The sequence below is a fragment of the Stegastes partitus genome, unplaced genomic scaffold (assembly GCF_000690725.1).
Source record: "Stegastes partitus isolate 25-593 unplaced genomic scaffold, Stegastes_partitus-1.0.2 Scaffold1072, whole genome shotgun sequence".
Taxonomy (NCBI): Eukaryota; Metazoa; Chordata; class Actinopteri; family Pomacentridae; genus Stegastes; species Stegastes partitus.
Genome location: NW_007578803.1, coordinates 71,910 through 93,285, shown reverse-complemented (window position 1 = coordinate 93,285; position 21,376 = coordinate 71,910). Strand labels below are relative to the sequence as shown.

General features: G+C 40.3%; 1 protein-coding gene across 1 annotated transcript; it reads right to left on the bottom strand.

The window, feature by feature from the left end:
• Window positions 1–292: 292 nt before the first annotated feature.
• trpm6 (transient receptor potential cation channel, subfamily M, member 6) lies at window positions 293–20,559 on the bottom strand. Its single transcript, XM_008295710.1, has 40 exons — window positions 20,468–20,559; window positions 20,242–20,321; window positions 19,950–19,988; window positions 16,957–17,146; window positions 16,459–16,672; window positions 16,105–16,229; window positions 15,778–15,949; window positions 15,495–15,666; window positions 14,495–14,618; window positions 14,348–14,420; window positions 13,970–14,070; window positions 13,691–13,825; window positions 12,978–13,031; window positions 12,665–12,799; window positions 12,432–12,554; window positions 11,790–12,073; window positions 10,114–10,342; window positions 9,608–9,766; window positions 9,350–9,505; window positions 9,075–9,203; window positions 8,658–8,909; window positions 8,389–8,563; window positions 7,844–7,958; window positions 7,537–7,733; window positions 7,302–7,434; window positions 5,889–6,327; window positions 4,977–5,664; window positions 4,540–4,637; window positions 4,280–4,382; window positions 4,001–4,047; window positions 3,797–3,861; window positions 3,659–3,684; window positions 3,487–3,543; window positions 3,224–3,289; window positions 2,805–3,103; window positions 2,525–2,607; window positions 2,248–2,453; window positions 2,066–2,117; window positions 1,699–1,811; window positions 293–915 (listed from the first exon to the last, which is right to left on the bottom strand). The coding sequence occupies exons 1-40, from the start codon at window positions 20,483–20,485 to the stop codon at window positions 800–802; spliced, it is 6,042 nt and encodes a 2,013-aa protein (XP_008293932.1). The 5' UTR covers window positions 20,486–20,559; the 3' UTR covers window positions 293–799.
• Window positions 20,560–21,376: the final 817 nt, after the last annotated feature.

Here is a 21,376-nt window from a genome sequence, read left to right as displayed (position 1 = left end):
TGAGAATGAAGGAGTGTGTGAGTGTGTGTGTGTGTGTATGTGTGTGTGTGTGTGCGCGCCTGCATGCATGCATTTGCAATAAAGAGAGCCACAAACACCCATAATTGATGGATCAGACGGGGTTGAAGTTCAGAGCTATGCAGGGGCCTTAGTGAGTCCTCCTTTGAGATGTATATACAATGTGAAGGTCTGAAGTGATTTTTGTTAAATTCTATATTTTATCGCTTTTGTAGACATTTTGTTGTGGGAAGAAAAAAAATAAAATAAATTTTATGGGTGCATTTCTGCCTCGTTTTTTTTTGACACACATATACATATCATTAGATGCACCATTTTTTTATTTTAGTAAAACAGAGAAATTTATCTCAATATATTCATCGCAAATATTGTGCAAATGTATTGCAATGCTATTATTAATTCTTTATAATTAAAAAAAAAAACAATTTTGACTTTTGTGAAATCTTGAAAAGATATTCTGTTATTAGTGTATTTCCTATTATGACTCATAAGATAGAGCACAATGACATAAAACCATTTTAAAGGAACACCCTACAACACCACTGTGCTCCTGAAAGCCATTTTCTAATACACTTGGAGAATATATTAGCACCCTCAGAATAAACTACAATAATCCTAATAATCTCTAGTGTCCAGTCACAGACTTTGTGTGATGAAATATTCCTTTTTTATGCAGCCAATGAATCAGAGCTAACACAGGACTTCGCGGCAATAACATATAAAAACATCTGTGTTACTGAAAGTGCACATGTTTTGTTTTCCCTACTTCCTGGGTCAAAGGCTACATCCTGGTTTCATCGTCTTCTTCTTCTTCTTCTTCTTCTTCTTCTTCTTCTTCCCCCGACGTCGACTCTGCCTCACTGCTGTTCTCGCTGCTGTCCAGACGCTTCCTTAAATCTGAACAACAGAAACATCAGTTAGCGACATGTCACTCCGATAACACAGTCATTACCACAAGAAAGAGAATACTGACAGGCCTGGGAGGAAGTCCATGCATCCAGCATGAATAATTTGGTTTGATTTGTTGGAGAAATCTTGGAGAGGACACAAGAAGAGGAAGAGGAAACACAACGCACCTTTGAAATATCAAAACAACTGTGTCTGAATGTTTGTGTTTGTGTGTTTGTTTGCTGGGCTTGTTTGTTTTTGAGCACAGTTTCTTTCCGCGCAGTTATCCTCTAGATGCCGGTATCATGTCTACCCAGAGACGTTAATTAATAGCTAATCAAAGCTAATGTCTCAGCAGCACATCGCCAGCACAAAGACATGATTAATACGTAATCAAAGGCCGTGCAGCACAACGCACAAAGCAGGGCCCACCCCCATGCCTCAAACACTACTGTTGTTATAGAAATAAACGAACACTCGTGGCTTAATTAGCTGGCTGTTGGTGTGTGCTGCCTTCATTTGAAGTTGTTGGGGATTTCTCTCAGAGCCAAGTTGGCCTCCTGAGTGACGACACAGAGGTGACATACAAATATATGCATATGCACACGTGCACGAGAGAAAAAAAAACATACAGAGAAAAAAACCATATGTAAATGCTAATGTAATGTGTGTCACACACTCAATTAGACAAAAAAACTGAACTCTCCAAACATCTGAATATCATTACCATGCACACATTCTCCAACTCTCTCTCTCTTTTTCTCTCAGACACCAATTTTGTATATTTCTGACCTTCTAAGCCCAGTCTGCGGCAACAAACACTGCAAGAGTGTTTCTGCAGGAAACCGTTGATGGCAGCATCTCCAAGGTTATCGGGACCAAAAAGCATCTCACCCCTGCAGCCACTGCAACAGGGTCAGGACAGCATTAGCACATGTTTTATACCTGTCTTTTCTCCATATATCCATCCATCCATCCATCCATCCATCCATCCATCCATTATCTATACACCGCTTAATCCTCACTAGGGTTGCAGGGGGGACTGGGGCCTACCATATATCCATATTTATGATATAATTTGAAGTTTTAAAATCAAAGATGATTGATTCCTGAAATCAGACATCATGAATGACATATCTGACAGAAATGGTTGCTGTACCTTTGGTCGTCTGCCATTATGACTGTTGGATCAGTCAGCTCCTCTCCCACTCCTGTCAAGAACAGAGCAGGCAAAAAATTTTAAAAGACATACAAAACAAGTACATAAAGACAGAAAAAAGGCAGTAACACACTGAACAACTCACATGTGTAAACAAACACACATATCATAAAAGGACCTGCCTTGAATATCGAGCACCAGCAGCTCTCTGCGTGAATACTCATATGTCCAGTGAGAGAATGCAAGCAATGTTTCTTCCAGTGAACAGCAGGGGGCGATCTCCTCTCCTGTGTTGTTGTTATATTTCCTGAAGTCACCAGACATGTTCCTCTCAATAGTCAGCCACTGGCCATTGGAATGCATGAGGACCAATGACACATCTAGAAATCTGGTGGACAGAACAGGCAGTTACTACATGCAAAGACACAAGAACTTATACAAAAGGGAAGAAACACACACCTTGGAGAGTGGTGCATATCATCAGGTTTGACCTGATTAAACACTTGCATCATCTTCTGGGCTGCTCTCTGCTGCTGAATCTCCTTATAAGATGTCAAACAGAGATCGATTGTAGAGTTAAAGCGAAAGGAAGTTCAAGTTTAAGGGAATTTAAAACTGTTAATATGTCCATTCATTGATACAATTTTGCTACATGGCCTTGCTGTTGGTTCCTACAAATGTAATCAGAAACTTAATGGCTCCTTATTACGTACACTTTTAAGAGTTTTAATACACTTACCCTTAAGCAAAGATGCAATGCCGTGCTGACATGGAAGTACCTCTGCCAGGCACGAACTACCTCTGGTCTAAAGGCTTTGACCACGTATACCAGACCAGGTCTGAGCACGTCCTGTTCGGCCCAGGTACACAGCATCCTGCAGCCTCGCCGGAGACCGCCATCCAGAGAGCCCTCTTCACTGGCAAGCGGTTGCAGCATTGCAGTCTGGCCTCGTGATGACCAGGAAGAGACTGAGCTGGACTCAGGGTCAGCATCAGAGAGCACTTCTTCCAGAGAGTAGACGCTCACCTGCTCACCTCCTGCAAGGAGTGAGCAAAGACTAAACAAAGTGCATGTGAAGAAATGGACACAAATTCAAGAGTAAAACAACATTATTGAACAAGAAATCAGCTGACTGTAACATCAAACAAAAAAGTTACCAAAAATGGACACAGGAGTGAAGGGAATGGTGTGAGCCAGTCTCATCAGATTGTTTCTTTCCATGGCTGTTAACAGACAGACAAAATATGGTTAAGACTACATATGAGCCAATATTCAAGTATCATTATTTATACGATCCCAGAAAAAGCAGGTGCAAAAGAGATGATTCCAGATAGAAAATCCGTTTGGGATTTAATGCACTGAAAATGTATACAGGCTCTGATTTAGTTGATCATTAATTTTCTGCACACTGAGTTAATACCTGAATAGTGTGGATACAAATTGTCAGTGGACTGGAATGAGGAGCTCTTGGCTGCAGCTGGCAAAATAAAGGGGAATTAATTTATAAAACAGTAAATCTCACCATGTTGAACAAGTGAACTATATCGACATATTTTAAAGAAAATGTATTCAAGCTGTATGTTCAGAAATACCTTCAGGTGCCATGCCACTCTGTAAACTGCAACATAAAAAGACATAAAGGGAAAAAAACTAAATGTTGTGCAAGTGTTACAATCAAGTGTTTTGAAATTGGTGGTTATTGTGGGAGGCCAAAAGGAAGGTAGACTTACGAAGACCTAAGGCTCATGGACCTGGCCCAGCTGTTCCATGCTGAGTGAGTGGGGCTCCACACATCCTAAAGATCAATACAACAGTAATCAGACCAACCTCACTGACATATAATACACTCATCATATCGTATATTTCCCTTAATATTTTTAATGTAATCACAAACTACTACAGCACAATATTCCAACACTTTATCACAGACTTACCTGATGGGAAAACATCTGTTTCTGCAACAAGTCAATGGGTTCAAAATCTGAAACAATAATGATATTACTATTCATCAGACTTTCCTGAAAACAAAACACTGTTGATAATTTATACATTGCACATATGTATAATGTTTCTTGTTTATTTCTATGCTGGATTGGTTGCATAATAAATTCAGAAAACTCTTTGTGTGACAAACCAGCTGCACATATTTGGAGTTGCTCACTGAAAGCTCTGCTTACTGATACAGTATGTGCTTATTTTATATTGGACCTTACTGAGCTGACTGAGACTGGTTGAAGCCGACCAACAAGTAGGTTCTCCTCTCAACTTCCGGTGCCTTCTCCAGGAGGCATCCGATAAATGGGACTGCATGGCTACCTATTGTCCACAACAAATACCAGGGTTTTAGGGTTTTACTTTTGTGATCCTTGCAATGTTGACTGCCTTACTGAATCTTAATGTAGATATTTTAGCGGTCATGAACAAAGCAAATCTCAACCGTATGATCTGAAAAACACATATTGTTTCACGTTACACTATCAGGACTTTTCTCTTGTATCTTCACGGTCTTCCTGATCTGATTTTTGCCTCTGCTGTCCAAGTCTTGAGAAAAGTCAGATGACTTGGACCACTCTGTAAAACAAACACAGTCTGTTAGTATGTGGATGTATGATAACACAAACGTACACCCAGTACACAAAAGTAGAGATTGAGAAGTAGACATTAGTAAAAAGTTTGCTTTTCTACTACTTTCATCAGGGACAAGACATAGAAAAGGAATGCTGCACATTACAATAATTTATGTCCTTTTATAAAAAATTTCAGCTCTGTTGCTTTTGAATGAATTCAGTATTTGCATGCACTGTATATTACACAGATTTCTGAGCTCATCTACACTCTTTTGTTTTAAACAATCAACTTCTAATAAATCATTAGGTTTTCTAATCCCTGCATTACCATCTACAACAATACCTTGGCTCCTGCTGCATCGTAGCAATGCGCCATCCCTAAAGGTCCTCCTACCAGACAGAGTCTCTTTTGTCATTGGTTCATTAAGAGAAGGAAATGATCCCCTCATTGGACTGAGGGGTGTTCCAGAGAAAGCCATGTTCTCCACACTGGATGACAGAGACCTGCAGTAGCCGTAGGGACGCTCTCTGGACATACGCGTCCACTTGGGGGATTTCACCGGTCTCCTCCATTGGCTGGAATGTCTGGACCGAGAACTTGGTTGGCTGTCATCCAGAGAAAAGGCCGGATTTATCAAACCCTCAGAGACATCCCGTGGGTCAGACAGAAGCAAAGCATTGCTAGAGGTCCTGATTGCATCTATATTAGATTGCTCTTTGTGTGTCTTTCTCTCCTCTAGGTCTTCCTCTTCTTCATCCCCCTCTTCTTCTTCTCCCTCTTCCATAGACATTTCCTCCTGACTGGGATACAAATATGGGTCACATGTCCAAAGTTTATGATGTGGTGACTCGAAGCCTCTGGGAGAAAGAGGAGACCCACAGCTAGATGGTTCACTGGACTCACATGGTGTTTGATCCCTGACACCTCCAAGATGAACTCCACCGCCATAAAGGTGAGAGAAGGAATGATGGGACGCAGGTCCAGAAACCCAACTCTCAGCGGGATGGTCAACACGAGCAGAATGTGAATCCTAAGAAAAACATATGTGACATAAAACACTTTCAGCTTCATTAGCCATCGGCTTGTATTTGTTAGTTTTACTGCTATAAAGCTGAGCAGACAGTGCTGGAGTCAAACTAATGATGTGATACTTTGTGTCTCTGCAAAAATAATGTCTTTTAGCTTGTCTCCCCCCCAAAGGCGGAGGTCAAGTTTGCAACATTTTCTCTCACTTTGTTGCACTGCTATACATACCTCCTTTGCTCTTTCCTCCTCCTCCTCAGTGTGTCCACGTCTGCCTCCTGTGCTTCCCTTGGCTCGTACATGGCACTCCTGGGATGCAAGTCTACTCGCCGCCAGAGTATAGCCCTTTAGCAAAGAAGGCGGGGTACTTTTACATGATTTGGCCATCAGTCGTCGGATATTAGGAACATCACAGTCTGTTCCAGTTCTGTGTGGAAGGGTCCAGCTGTGAGGGAGGTCGTGTCGGGACGCTGTGATGAGTCGACATTGAGCCAGGCATGCCTTCTCCTGGTGTAGGCTGTCAGAAGCAGAGATCAGAGCGAGGGTGTCCACGGCCAGAGCCGAAAGGTCCTGGAGTTGACCCAGCTGACAGTCTAACTGTGAGAGGCAGTCCTGAATGAAGTTGACCTTCTCTGAGACCTCCCCCACCATCATGCACATTTCTTCTGCTCTAGTTGAGCAAAAATGGAAGAAAAAAAAAATACATTTACAGATTACACATTAATAATAGTGTTATATGTGTGCAGCTTTGCTGCATACCAAAGCTCACAGTTGAGAGAAATTGTCAGCACATGAGTCCAGGAGACTTTACAATGAATAAACATTCTGCATAATATTGTATGCCACAATAAAAAAAATATAATGTCAAACAAACAGGAGTGAAACCCATGTTAACAGGGCTGCAACACATACTTGCCAGGCTGTGGCACTATGTAAATTTATATTATATCTACATACCAAAAGTCTGTTAAAAAAAAAAAAAAACTCCAATGTAAGAGCTTTAGTTAAGTCTCCAACATGAATTAACATGAACGATCATAATTCACATATACTTCCTCAATCTTCATTTTAGAAAAAAAGTGTTTCTTGTTCAGACACATGAGGTCACTGAGAATCAGCTGTCATCTTAGGACACACATATTAACTTGAATACCTCATTATCACACAAAAATCATAATGAGGAAAATATATTGACAGAAGGAGCCTTTGTGGGTGTTATAGTAGGAAGAATGTATTTGTTTATGCACTGGGCTGAAATGTTTGACCTCCTACTTATGACTGAAACTTTACTTTACTCCACTAAACTTAAACCAGTTTGTGCATGGCAACAGGGCACACATCTTAAGTTTTTAAACCTTTCTCCTTAGCTACCTGAGTCCCCTAAATGCTTCTATCTAAGCTCATTGTTTATGAAAGCGGAAACTCTGAAACCATTCTGAGCAACAGCCCAAGTCAAACAAATCTAAAAGGCCAGAAAATAGCAAGCAATTGTTATTTGCAGGAGAAGGAATGGGCCCTGATGCAGTAGAAACGAGCAGGAGTAAGAGAGGCATCCTCTCAGATAGCATAAAATGAGAAAAGCCCCTATAATTGCGCATGCTACACACCAGGTTTACACAATATCAGTCTGAATACCAATCCAACCTCTCAGCTGTGGCTCTGATCCTATTAAGCTGACTGCTGTGGAGACCTTCCCTCTGTTCATGAAAGTAGGCCTCCACACATTTCTCCTCAAACTCATGGAGCTTCTTGCGATCCTCATGGCCCAGATAGAGCTCTGGAAAAGATGAGTAAGTCAAGAGAATGGACTACAATTGCTAGTATGATGTGTATACATAACTGCCGAAATAGTTTTTTATCCAAAACATGTCATACTCACTTAGTCCAGAGGCTCTCTCTTCCCGCTCAGCGTCTCCACTAAATTTCCTGTAAATGGCTTTCAAACATAGGGCTACGTGACTGAGGAGGATGAGAGGTGGAGGAAGCCATGGCCTCTCTTGATAGGTCATTATGTAGCGATAACGGTTGTACTTCCACAGCTTGTTGGATGTTGAAGCCATATCAAAGTAGATGTTGCTGTTAATAAGAGGACAACACACATTTAAGACGAACCCTTTACTGGGGGTCCCCCACTGTAATAACTTTATTAGGATTTTGCAAAATAAAAATTAAGTAAACATGCTTACTTAAAAAATGCAATGAGAATGTTGACCATGATGATATACTGGAAGAACATATAGACTGCCTGGAGGAATGGCGTAAGGAAGGACGCGGGAGGACATGGTTTACCTTCGCTACATGCTGTTGACACACACAAACACATTGGTTTGATATTCATTCCTCATAATAACAATGTCTACAGGCATAACTTTTTGTTTAAAATCCCTTGGCATCTACAGTACATGTTGTGCACATGCAGCATCAACTGTTGCATTATATAAAGTTAACAGAGTTGTAAAACAAACCAGAACATTTACTTTCAGTCTAAAGTCATAAACAATCTGGAATAGAAAAATAAGTCAAGTAAGTATCACTTAATTAGCTGAGACTGACTGATTGAATGACCTGGATCATGAAGCAAATGATAAGTGGCACGCTGACATTGTGGCAATTTGTCATTAAGCACCTCCACTAAGTAACTCAAGGCCACAAAGGGCATCAAGATTAAATTCTACAGCTTCAGATAAGCACTGGTTAATAACTATCTAGAGTTTTCTATTGCACCACTAACGATCTATCTCTGTTGCGTAGACCTCTCCATAAATCATCCAGTAGGGCTGGAAGACTATGTCGCGAGCCAGGCTCCAGGATGGCTCCTCATCTGGCGACAGGATGGCCTTCCTGGACACCCCAAAGCTCAGCAGCACTATTGCCATCATCACCACAATGAAGAACATGTTACGGGTCTGGAAACACAGAGAGAGAGGAGGAGGAGGGGTAACTAAAATAACACTTCTCTACCTTTATTTCTCCAACAAGTGTTGTACAGTCTCTACCCACCATCTTAGTGATCATTGTGAGGTAAGGGCCGGCATGCTGATTGACAGCCAGCAGATCTGTGACCCTGACAAACCAGAAGATGATGTCTAGACAGTAAGTGATGCGTCCTGCCGTTCGGTAGGGGTCAGCCTGCCAACGCATTGCCAGTGCAGCCAGGAAAAGCAAGATTGCAATGAAATCTGATATGTTCCAGTACTCTGAGAACCAAACCTTCAGCTTCTGGCTCAGCTTCCTCGGCTCAGACATTAGGACCTAATTGGAAGGTAAATATTTGGATATCTTCAATATTACACTTTTTAGTAATGTCCCCTGTAGGAAATGGAGCACACACATACACTCCAGTGCAGAACACTAGCTAACTAATATAAAAGACATAAGTTTAGAGAAAACAACATGTCTCTCCACTGTATCACTTACCTCTCTGATTTTCTCCATTGCAGTGGACAAGACATACACTATAACCAGCCACTCCTGAACACTGGGTTTATCACCCATCTTCACCAGGACGACAAAGGAGAATAACATCAGAAAGGCCAAGTAGGACATCTAAAGTCGAGACAGAAAAAAATAGAGAAAGGTTATAAGAATAGAGAAGGATAAACATTCAATACAACACACTGATGTAATGTGTTTTCACAAAGAAAAGCATTTTCTCATTTATTCACTAATATATCAAGATGCATGCGACTTACTGTGTGAAACCAGAACTTGACAACAGGAGCTGTGTAGAAATCATAAAGTCTTGTTATCCAGGACAGACACTGCACAGTTATAGAGGATACAGTTTCTGAAACAGGACCAAGACATTTGTCGTGACAGGAGAGGCCTTGCTCTGCATCCTCACTGTCCTACAGGAGCAGATGAGAGAAGAACAGCAGAAGAGAATTGCAGACCAGGCAAGAGACATGTAATACTGAGGCTATTACAAGTCCAGACTGTTAGCATTTTACCATCTGAGGTTGATCAGTTCCCTCAGCGGCTGATACTGACTTGGCAGACTCAAGTCCAAACAGCATTGCCTCATGGGTCTGTGGCACGTGGCACATTTCAGCTTTGCTTTTAAACTCCAGGAGCAGGATGGCAGGAGGCAGAAGAAGGCTTAAAATGATCTGAAACAAAGTTATAACAAGTGCGTCACACAAACCTGTCCAACTATCAAGACACATCATCAAACTATACTTTGCCACACGAAACAGTAGCTTAAAAAATAAGTAATATCTTAATTAACATTGGATCAAATGACTAATTGTAATGTGTAAAGGACATTAGGAGTAAACCCAGTGAGAAATATTCTTTTCATTTTTTTTATAGTGCCACAAATGAATAAATAGCACTGTAGCAAAAAAAAAATAAATCAGACATTTACAATCAGAGACAACTTTACAGTGTCATTACTAATCATAATATGAATTTTATCTGCTTTATCTGACGTCTTCTACAATGTTTACATCTTTACCTTCCAAAAGGAGTTTTTTCTCATGTTGAGCGGACCAGTCCAGAGATCTGTGAGGAGGGTCTGAGTGGAGGAGTGTGAGACGAACGGTCTATGACATGAGGAGACAGCCATCTGCAGACAGGTGAAATGGCTCCACGCCTCCATCTCAGAGGTCAACAGCTTCATGGCCATTTGCTCATTCTGACGAAATGCACAATCTAACACATCCACTGCCAGCTGACCAAATTCACTGAGACAGAGACAGGAGAGACATGTGTTCACATGCAGGTTTTCATTGTAACAAGTACATAAAGTCCATGATATTAGAAGGAAAAAACATAAAAAATACCTAACAAAGCCCCACCTGTAACATCAAATAATTGAAAACATTGAACTGAACCAGTATTGAGATGAATATCTCTACAGTCAAGACTAATTTAAATTGTCTAAATTATTCAGCAGGTCTTAAAGCACGCAACTACAAACCTGTATTAGATTGCACCTGGACATATATGTTGACACACACACACAGTAACAAACATAGTCATGTGAAAAATGTGAGCACAACATAGAAATTGTTGATTTTTTTTGACATATTTAGACAAGCAAACATTTGATACACTTTGCTCAAACTTCTGTGCAAAACTCTTTTTACCTGCAAGATGTTTGAGAGTTTTCTCTCTTGTTTTGAGTGTTTCAAATCCCACAAAATCATTTCAATAGGATTCAAATATGGGCTTTGACGAGGCCATTCCATAACCATCCATTTATTGTTTCTGAGCCATTCCTTAGTGGATGTGAAAATGTGCTTAGGATCACCATCCTACTAAAGGTTCACTTCTGGTTCAACTTCAACTTGTTGAATCAACGACTGCAAGGTGTCCAGTCCTTGCAGGGACAAAGAAACCTAAAACCATAATGTTTCCACATGCATGTTTCACGCGTGGTATCTAGGTTGCATCTAAGTTTTTTTCCTGAAAAGCTGTCCTTGGTCTGCGACCAACGTGTCTACTGTTACTGTAAAAAAACAGTTCTATCTTCACCAGGTCAAATATGTGCAATCTCTTTCTGACTGTAGGCATGACGCTTTGACATCAACAGTTGCAACAGTTACCTGCAGATCAATGTGATGAAATTTTGGGAGAGTTCTTTTTGTATCAAACTGTGTCCTTATGGACTGACCATGCTGGGGCAGCCAGGCATGGACAAATTGATAGGGATTTGAAATTTACTCCATTTGTTAATGATTTTTCCTCACAGTGGAATGATTTATCTAAAAACAAATTGGGATCTCTTCTTAAATCCCTTGCAAAACTCATAGCCCTCCACAACCATTTGGCCTTAGAGAGCTTTTTAGATGTTGTCATGATGACACTTAAATAGCAAAGAAAAGACTAGATCCTCGATGTCAGAGGTTAAAACAAGACAAGCTCTACCTGCTATTAATCACTGGCACCTGGTGTGAAACCAGTGAATCTATTTTAATAGATATGAAAGTATGATAAATGTGCTTACTTTTTCTATGTGGTCAACCTGTTTATAATTTCTATAAATTATGACAATGAAAATATCACTGTCACTAATAGATGCTGATTCACACAGGAAACAACGTTCACATTTTTAGATACGTTGAATAATTCATCAGTTTTATGGGTACGTTTTAGGAGCATTTTTTTCACATGACCATACAGACTCACAGTGAATATGTTTTGAATCGCTCCGTAATGTTGTCGTCCATGCTGCTCTGCCGTGCCTCGAAGGCCATGGAGCGGTAAAGCTTACAGGCCACTATGGCGCGTGCCAACGCCTCTTCGCCGTGTTGCCACAGGAACAGCGCCATCTGCTGCCGCTGCTGAAGCACAGCCCACACAAACAGGTCGTTGAAGTTGAAAGAGACCAGCAATGAAGCATCATCAAGGACTGGACTTGGTGTTATTTCTTGACTGCTTTCAGGCGGCACATTTTGTGACATATCTTGCTCCTAGATGGAAAAGTTAGAGGCATGGACAAAAGAATGAGCAATGGATTAGAAACAGAAAAGGAGAGAGGCCCCTCACAAAACATGCAATGGTGAAAAGGGGAGGGAGGCGGACATATAAAGAGGTATCGTAATGCAAGTTTATAATGTAAAAATAAAAGGTTTGTACATTGCTATTTTAAAGATTCCATAGAGATCTAAATACCTGAGCTACACAGAGTTGAAACCATTTGCCATAAAAGACATACAGTGATGTATAATTCATTTTTCTTCATTTCTGAAGTGTAGATCTGAATTACTTACAGAAACTTTGTGTTTGACAGAACATCACTCATTATGAGAAACAAAATCTCTCACCAACCTTGCGCTTGTAAGGCTGAGCAGTCCTAAAGAAATGCAGGTCCTGGAGACTGTGCCTTGTAGAGGTTGGCATCAGTCCTCGTCTGTGTTTAGACACGGAAGCAGAACTTCCCCATCTACCCTCCTAAAGATAAAGAGGGGAAAATTCAAGACTAATTCAAATCCAACCACTTCTATAGTTCATCTATTAACACATGGTGAACAAAAACAAAAAACAAAACCATCAATGCTAACTTTGTCCTGCATACGGCTGTAGGCAGCTCTGAAGTGTTTCCGTGTGTAGGTGCTGCGATATGCTCCTCCAATGAGGTATTCTATCACCAGGCCCATGTCGATGAGTGAAAGACGGTAACCTATGGGGAGAGAAGTCTACGCACACACGCAGAGTAGATAAAGACAAACAGTACATATATTGATATGGCTGCTCCAGCAAATTTTTTAAAAAGTTAGTATCTATAGAGGTACAAGAATGCATCAGTGTTATCTCTAGTATAATATACAAGCTCATATTTATGTGTTTACAGAAATTTTCATTGTCATTACCCACCTGTTTTGCATCTTCAACAAGGTGATGCAGGAAGCGGTGTGTCTGCCCCTGTGGCTGGGGAGAGAAATATGTATTATTATTTAGAAAGCCCAGACAAGTCATCAGAAAACACCAGCTACGAAATCAGAGCAAAAGAAAATCTACTGGTTGTTTTAAAACACAGTTGTATATATACAGTAGCGACTGTTAACTTGCTTCTTGGTGGGACTTATTACTCCAGAGTTATGAATAAGTAAAGAGGCTTTAATACACAAAAGATAAAGGCAGTGTGAAGGAAGCCAAGTGTGAATATAAGACAAAGAGCTCTGTGATTTCAGAAGCATCCTAAAACAACAACTAGGAAAATACCCTGGATGCAATTGACCACCAGACACAGCGGATCCTGGTGCAAAACACTTACAATTTATTATTGTGATTCAAATCAAAGCTACAGCTTTGGAGTTTATGCTACAAGAGAAACAAACAAAACAGCAGAATTTCCTCTGTTTGTATACCAAAGTGAGAGCCAAGGGAACACAAAACAGGGACTAGTCCAGCAAGACAAACAAAATACTGTGGGGTAGGGAAGGTATTTTCTGAAACAACATCGTAGTAATAGCTTTTTAAAATGCATTTTAGTTTTTGTACTTGTATTCTTGATTGATGAGATATGCAAATCAGAAAAAGGGATGTCTTACACATTAGAAGCAGACAGTTAAATATATTATAACAACCGTGTTGTAGAGATCCTCGAGGCGATCCACAGTGAGGAAGCGGCTCATAGTCATTCCATTGTCAATCAGCAATTTGACAAAACTGACACGATCCATTACCAGAGCATCCAGCATGGCTTGCTCTAAGGAACCGACCTACACACAGCACATTAAAATGATTACAATCAATATGATCATTTAATTTAATTCATTAAATAAGAATGCAAAATTTTCTTTATCTGCATTAATGACATGTAATTAGACAACATTTCCAGTAGTGGTTTCCTTTGTCAGTCTCACCTGCCAATGCTGTCTATACACCAAGACGTCTTTCTGGGCAATGTCAGCTCTGTCCCATGCCAGAGTCATACTAAGCTGCTCTGCAGCACTGGCCTTGGTGCCTGTTTTCCATTCAGAGCAAAAAAATATACTATGAAATTTAGATGTGTACATTGCTAGACTGCAACATTCATTTTTCCTGGCTGTCATTTTAATAAGCGAAACAGGAAAAGCCATGATCCAATGCTAACAATTGTTATACCAAGTCTAGAATTTGTTCATCTACAATGAATGCAGCTGCTGTTAATTTTATCAATTACACCTTCGGTTTCACTGCTATGACAAAATGTCTGTCGAGTAAAATGTTTATAACCTCAACAAAGAGGAGAAAACAAGTACCCTTGAGAGCAGTAGTCAAAATGGCTGCATCTGGTGCCATCTGGTCCTCCGACTCTGAGTCAAAGATGGTTATCTGTTGTTCAATAATTGAGTGGTTAGTGTCAATAGTCACAACACACACATATTCTTAAATGTTGTTTTACTCACAGACTGTCTGTGATCCATACACTGCAGGAGGAGAGTGTAGAGGTGAGTGGCTTCAGTCCTCTCTATTCCAAACACATCTCCAATCCTGACGAGAAAGTCCTCTTCAATGTCAGCATCCAATTGCCTACAGAAAGTGTATATTTAAAGTTAGATTTTGCAAATTCTAATCCTATGTCCTTGTGTTGTTTGTTCATCTTTCACTATTTATGTGTCAAAAAAATCTTTTGGAGTGTGTGTGTGTGTGTGTGTATATATCATAATGCCTCTCTTTGCAAACACATACATACAAGGGTGTGTACATGTCCAAGCACATATATTACTGACAAGGAACGGTCACATCTTCAAAAACAGTCATTACAATGATGTAGCTGTAATTTCCAAGCATATAAAAATATTTACCCCTTTTCGTTATTTGTTTTGGCGCTGTTGTTCTCAAGATTCTGAATAAAAACTTTTCATCTTGACTAAAACCGTTAGAAGGATAAAAAATATTTTAGAAGACTCAAGCTGCATTTAGAGGCTATAACATAAATGAATTCAACGGACTATGATTTGGCGTGACTCCATAAATCCTCCCAACAAATAAACTGCACCTAACCGTTAGCTAAGGGACAGTTGTCATATGAGGAAATGCGTGTTTGAATACATCAGGGAAAAACAAAAACAAAGAATGTGATTGAGGTCTAAATTGTTGTGGTAACCTCTATCCCCTTCCTGGTCTAACAAAATAAAACAATTTAGGGTGTGTGAAATCCTGGCCACATTTTTCGTTTCACTCAGAAATACATCACATTATTAATGATGACGACGATATAACTTAAGTTTCACTGTGACTTTATAGTTGTATTTGCAACATTTCTTCACATTATAGTTGATACATAAGGCATAACAACACAATCAAGGTACACAAGTACTGTGGTTGGTGTCATTTTACACAACTATGTGACTCCATAGGACCTACTCCTATGGATCCCCTACACACCTACAACTGCCAACATACCTGTCAATAGTTTGCTTGTGTAAGAAGGCGAGCAGGTCAGCAGCCCTGCCCGATCCCTCGAACACAAACACTGGTATAGGAGGCACCTTGCTGACATAGTCCAGCACTGTAGACAAAATGGCAGGACCTCCCTCCACCACCACACACACCACAGGCACTCCTTGGTTCAGTCCTATAGAGAGCAGAGAAAAGAGTGACATAAATAGTGACATAAATAACACTAGTCACATAAACTCCCTGTGCCCTCTGTATGTATTGCACCAAAGCACACACACTGACTCACGGGGATGTAGTTTCTGTAGCTGTATGTGTTTCTCCAGTTTTCTCCTGAGGCCGTGCTGACAGCCATGTTTTCCCAGTGTTCCATCATCCACCAACAAAAAGTGGGAGTGGAAACCATTAAGACAGGCCCTCTTGCTCAACGGGTTCCCCAGCGGCTGGTAGGGTCTGAAAACCTGAACCGATGTTGAGTTAATGTCACAACAAGAGCCAATCATAGTAAAACAGTTACCTTTGATATAGTATATTGGAAACATTTAAACATTTTAGCATCAGATTGGTGAGAAATGGTGTAATCTTATTTAACAAGGAACACAATCGTAGTACTGACATCTCTGCCTATGAGGTCTGTGTTGTTGTCAATCACTCCCCACGGTGTGATACCAACTGTGTTTCTTGTCCTCAGGTCATGGCCTCCAAATGTTTTCACTGCCTCACCTACATACTTAGACACACCTAGAGAGTATGTAAAGATTAGCTGAATGCACAGTAAATATACAATCAGACGTGGTATGTTGTTACGCCCTACCGACACTGGGAATGAATGCACTAAAATCCTCAGTACACCCTGAGTATATTTCAGACAAGTCAATGATTAGTAAGTGTATGTCAGACAGGGACCTATGATCCGGTGTTGTTCAATAATAATAATGAATATTGGCCCACAACTACTTGTACTACATACCCGTATTAATGCCATCAGTGAGTATCCATGCCCCTGTGCTGACGGCAGCAGTAATCAGCCCCTTGCTAAAGGCCTGATTGACTTTTGGGGGCAGGACAAAGTTTTCTGAGCCTCCCTGGACGGTCAGTAGTAGCTTGGGTCTCTCCATCTGCCATTCCCTCAGCATCAGTTGGAGCAGCGCTTCTGGCTTGGAGTCCACAGCCACACGAACATACTGACAAAACATGAAGCTGTTTAGATTTGAGAAGCCCTTTGTGCTTTTATCAGGTAATGCTAGTGTGATTAATTTGTCCTTACTGTGGATATTATCTTTTCTTTCATACATCTCGATTATTTATTTATGTACACAGCCATCAAAATCTAGATCCCTGTCTCTCGCACTTGAGCGCAAGCATTTACCTTTACCTAACATAAATAAAATTTGAGTGATCAAATTTTTAATGTAAACTGAGCAAACCGGTCATTTCTTTGGTACATACAGTTGACAAACGTACAGACCTTGGCCCGACAGACACGTGAGGCAGTATCCTCAAAGTCTACAGTCCCATAGGCGTTGGTAGGACTGGCCCTGGTGTGGAGCTCTATGGACCAATCCTCTTCCACATCCTGTCCAGGATTGGGATGCAGGGATGCTGGAGGAAGGGACTCTTGCCAGGAGTGTTCCCCTATCAGTCGGCCACAACAACATCTAGCAAATACAAAGAAATTTAACAGCTATACAAGAAATTCCACATTTTGAGTCAAGTAGCCAAACATATTTGATGGGCTTTACGGGTTTGCAGAGAAAAAATGCACTTAACCCTCCTCTTGTGTTAGGGTCGCCACCGACCTGTTTTTAAGTTTTAAGTGCATAAAAGAACCACAGAAATTTGTTTATGACTTTTGTTGACGTCTTGTTGACTTTTGACTTACTGTTCTTGACTTTGTCAGGAACCTCTATTTCAACAAAATAAAACCGAAAAAAAAATTTTAATACATTTTAAAATGCTCTAGTTGAAATTGTAACATTTGTGGTGTTAGGGTCGGTTTCGACCCAGTTACAAAAATAAGATTATAAAGCAAAAATTAGAGCCAAAACTGAAATCATAAGTGCACCGTCAGCCAACACAGACAGCCAGCTCCTCTCCCATTCATGTGAGCTTTAGTTAATTCTCATTTTGCCTTGTTTTCCCATATACCTGCACAAAACCAAAACAGACAGGTATGTCCAGACATGTGAGATCAATTCAGTATAGAGTTGGTGGCTTGCAGAGTGCACATCTCCAATTTGCAGAGAGCAAAAATGAGAAGAAGATTTTCATTGAGCCAAGTCCTGGATAATATTTTTGATGACAATGAGGGCGAGGACACAGACCAGCATAGCAACATGGATGAGCAGGTGTCTGTGGAGGAGGACAATGTGGAGTATAGTCCAGGAGACATAGACACATCTGAGGAGTCTGATGAGGAGGTCACCAGTGGTGAAGCTGCTCCTGCTGAAAGATTCAAGTCCAAAAATGGTGAGATCTTTTGGAGCTCAGTACCTCATGATGTACATGGCAGGGCAGCTGCTACAAATGTCATCAAAATGACCCTTTGGAATCACAAGATTTGGTGTGACGGGAGTCAGTGACATCAAGACATGTTTTGAGCTATTTATGCCATTGTCACTAAAAAGAGTCATCATTGTTATGACAAACCTTGAAGGAAAAAAAGTCCATGGTGACATGTGGAAACACATTGATGAGAAATACCTGGATGCTTATATTGGTGTTCTTCTTGCTGGAGTGCACAGATCCTGCAATGAGGCCTCTGATAGTCTCTGGGACGCATCGACAGGCAGAAATATTGTCCGAGCTACAATGTCATTTCAGGCCTTCCAAATTATATCAAGAGTCAGAGATACCAGAGCAAGAAGTTACAAACTTGCCCCCATCAGGGATGTCTGGGAAAGATGGGTGAAGCTTCTCCTACTCATGTTCAACCCAGGGCCAGAGGTGACAGTGGAGGAACGTCTTGTCCCTTTCGGAGGAAAATGCCCCTTCCGGCAATACATGCCCAGTAAGCCAGGAAAGTACGGCATAAAAATCTGGGCAGCCTGTGATGCAAAAATCAGCTACGCCTGGAATCTACAGATTTACACAGGCAAAGCTGCAAGTGGCATCCCTGAGAAAAACCAAGGAAAGCATGTGGTTCTCGATGTGACTACTGGGTCACAATATCACTTGTGACAATTTTTTTTATCAGCTATGACCTTGAACAAGAACTTCTCAGGAGGAAACTTACCACCTATTGCTGAAAAAAAATCTTTTTTTTGCGTTTGTCTTGAAGTAAATATATAAGGGTCGAAATTGACCCATAACACCATAGATGTTACTATTGGTAAAAATATTAAAATGAAAAAATAAAATAAAACAAATTTATTTAAGAGATGTGTTACAATATCCCTCAGTAATAGTCAGGTAACACAACAACCTTTTGCTTACCTATATCATTCTCTTGAGGTTCATTTTACCATTTTTTAAATTTAAATCGAGTGGTATACTGACATAAAAAAAGGCCCAGAGCCCCACACCAAAAATGTTAAAACCAATATTCTCATGGATAAGGAAGCCTAACAAGGAAACCAAGAGATGAGAAAAAAAAATTGAATGATAGAAAATTGTTTTTAGTGTATTTCACAGCTGATTTAAGACACGGGTCAAAACCGACCCGTTAACACAAGGGATGGTAACAGAAAGCTAACACAGGAGGAAGGTTAAAACGACTTGCTGGCAATGCTAATTCTATTTTAATGCAACTGAAAGGTTTCCATCATCACCTAAGGAAGTCTTAAACCCACAGTATTATTTTTATTATTTTACATAATACTTCATAATTGACCTGTTTTTCACACATTTTGACGTGTCTATTTCTCACCTACAGGCTTTTTCCAAGGTAACTCGATTAACCATTGTTTATGAATTTCAGATAAACCTAAGAACAACAGACTTTTTTTTCAGTCAGATTTTTTCGGTCTACTTGGCATTCGCATGTAAGGTAGCTGAAAAAAGACAAAAAATTGCCTGTGATAATGAAGTATTACAAATCGGTAAAATACTTTAAAACAAATAGGCACATGATAGGCCCCAAGAGACAAAAAGCATCGACCTGGACTATTAAAGCCAGATTGTCTCTCTCCCTTCCTCTTCACTTCCCTTTGTCCTTGAGTCCACATTTCTTTTGGTTGTGTTTGTTACTTAAAGTCCACAAAATTTGCACACTTTCAAGTCCTAAACACTATTAATATGCTCTTGTTGAATATACCGTGGCATTAAAGCTTGGAAAATGTAAGAAAAACAGAAAGAAAGAAAAAGAGGAAATGTTGAAAAAAAAGGAGGGAGGCGGGAGAGTAATTCATACAATAAGAAGAAAAGAATTTCATTGGAATAGGGGGTGGGGTGGTAGGAAGGTATGTTGGGGATTGACAATGGTAGAAAGAGACACATAAACACACAAATCACAAATTATACCTGATCAAGTTTTGGCATACTTGGCATACTGGATTACATCTGTAAAAAAAAAAAAAAAAAAAAAAACGGAAATAACACATTATCAAAGAATCCTGATGGTCCCTATTCCTGGAAGCAAGGGCTGAATGCCAAATAGTTCTGCTCTCACAAGAATGTTGTTTACAACCACTGCTACTAATGTTAAACAGTGTACTAACAAAGCAAACCCGCCTGTGTTTCTTCTGAGAATCATAAAATCTTCGACTTTAAACACTTTTAGGAAGCTCATCGCTGTAATCAGATTTTAGTTTACCTGTGTAGGTCCCTAGAGGAAGTGATGAACTTCACACACTCCCTCTTGGAGAAGTTTTCCTCAATCCAAGACTTCCGTGGCTGCAATACGAAGAGAAAATGTTTACTTACAGTACACAGACCCCGGAGCAGTTAAGCACTGTATTCTAATCTTTATTGGCAGGCTCATCCTCCACTAAGAAAACAGACAACAGAGAAAACGGAGAAAAAAAAATGTTATCAGTGACCTTCTCAGTGAAGCTCATTGCGGCGGTCTACATCCCAGACCCACGAGGAGCTAACTGTCGGCCCCCGTCATAGTTTTAAGGTCTGTGCTCCATTTCCCGACCAGATTTAACAATGGTCTCACTGAGGAGAGCACTGTTGTTAGGAAACATACACACATCCCCTTCCTGAGATTAGTCCCAATGGCTGGGGAGCTGGTGTGCTGCCTCCCTGAGTCAGACTGTGTAAACACTAAACAGGGTTTCTGAACTGTAGCTCATGCAGCTCATGGTGGTTTTACTAGGAACAGATTTATAGGGAAAAAAATCTGTATTTTACTACGTGATGCAGCTGTAATTTTAGGATTCTCCCACTCCTAACATGAAGCATAACTAAAGCACTACTTTATAGAGCCTATGCTCTGTGTAGTATTTGATGTACTTGTGTTCTGCACATTTATGACAAGAGCATAAGAAGGTGGCCGTGTACTCTAGTTGATCATTTAAGGCAAGGCCATTCTACAAGAGACAGCATCCTTGATAATTACTGAGACAAAATGCCTTTTACATCATGTGTATCTGTTGCTGTAAGGCAACTCTTTTCTGTTTTACACACACTTCTACAAGGTACACAGAAAATATGTGAAGAGTTCATTTGCAAAAACAGATAACTTACTCAGAAAACTTATTTTTTTGTTGTTGTTTGCTTGAGATGGTATCAATTAAACGGAAGTTGAGTGGATTTGACTCAGTAGAAATGACATGATAAGAATAGAGATAATTACAGTTGGATTGACATTGTCTCAGGTAGACTATGCAACAGTGGGTTTTCTGAAGGTTTGTGAAAATGGATTTATTGTTTTTTTTTGCAAATGAACTCTTCATATTATCACAGCTGTCATCAGCTGAATGTCTGTTATCCCCTGAAAAGCT

Bases quoted from the DNA above. Each gene is read 5' to 3' on its own strand.
- trpm6 (XM_008295710.1), bottom strand. The intron at 15,950-16,104 runs GTCAGTACTACG...ACATCGGTTCAG, and splicing joins CAGACCTCATAGGCAGAGAT to GTTTTCAGACCCTACCAGCC. The intron at 6,328-7,301 runs GTTGGATTGGTA...TTGCTCAACTAG, and splicing joins ATCAGAGCCACAGCTGAGAG to AGCAGAAGAAATGTGCATGA.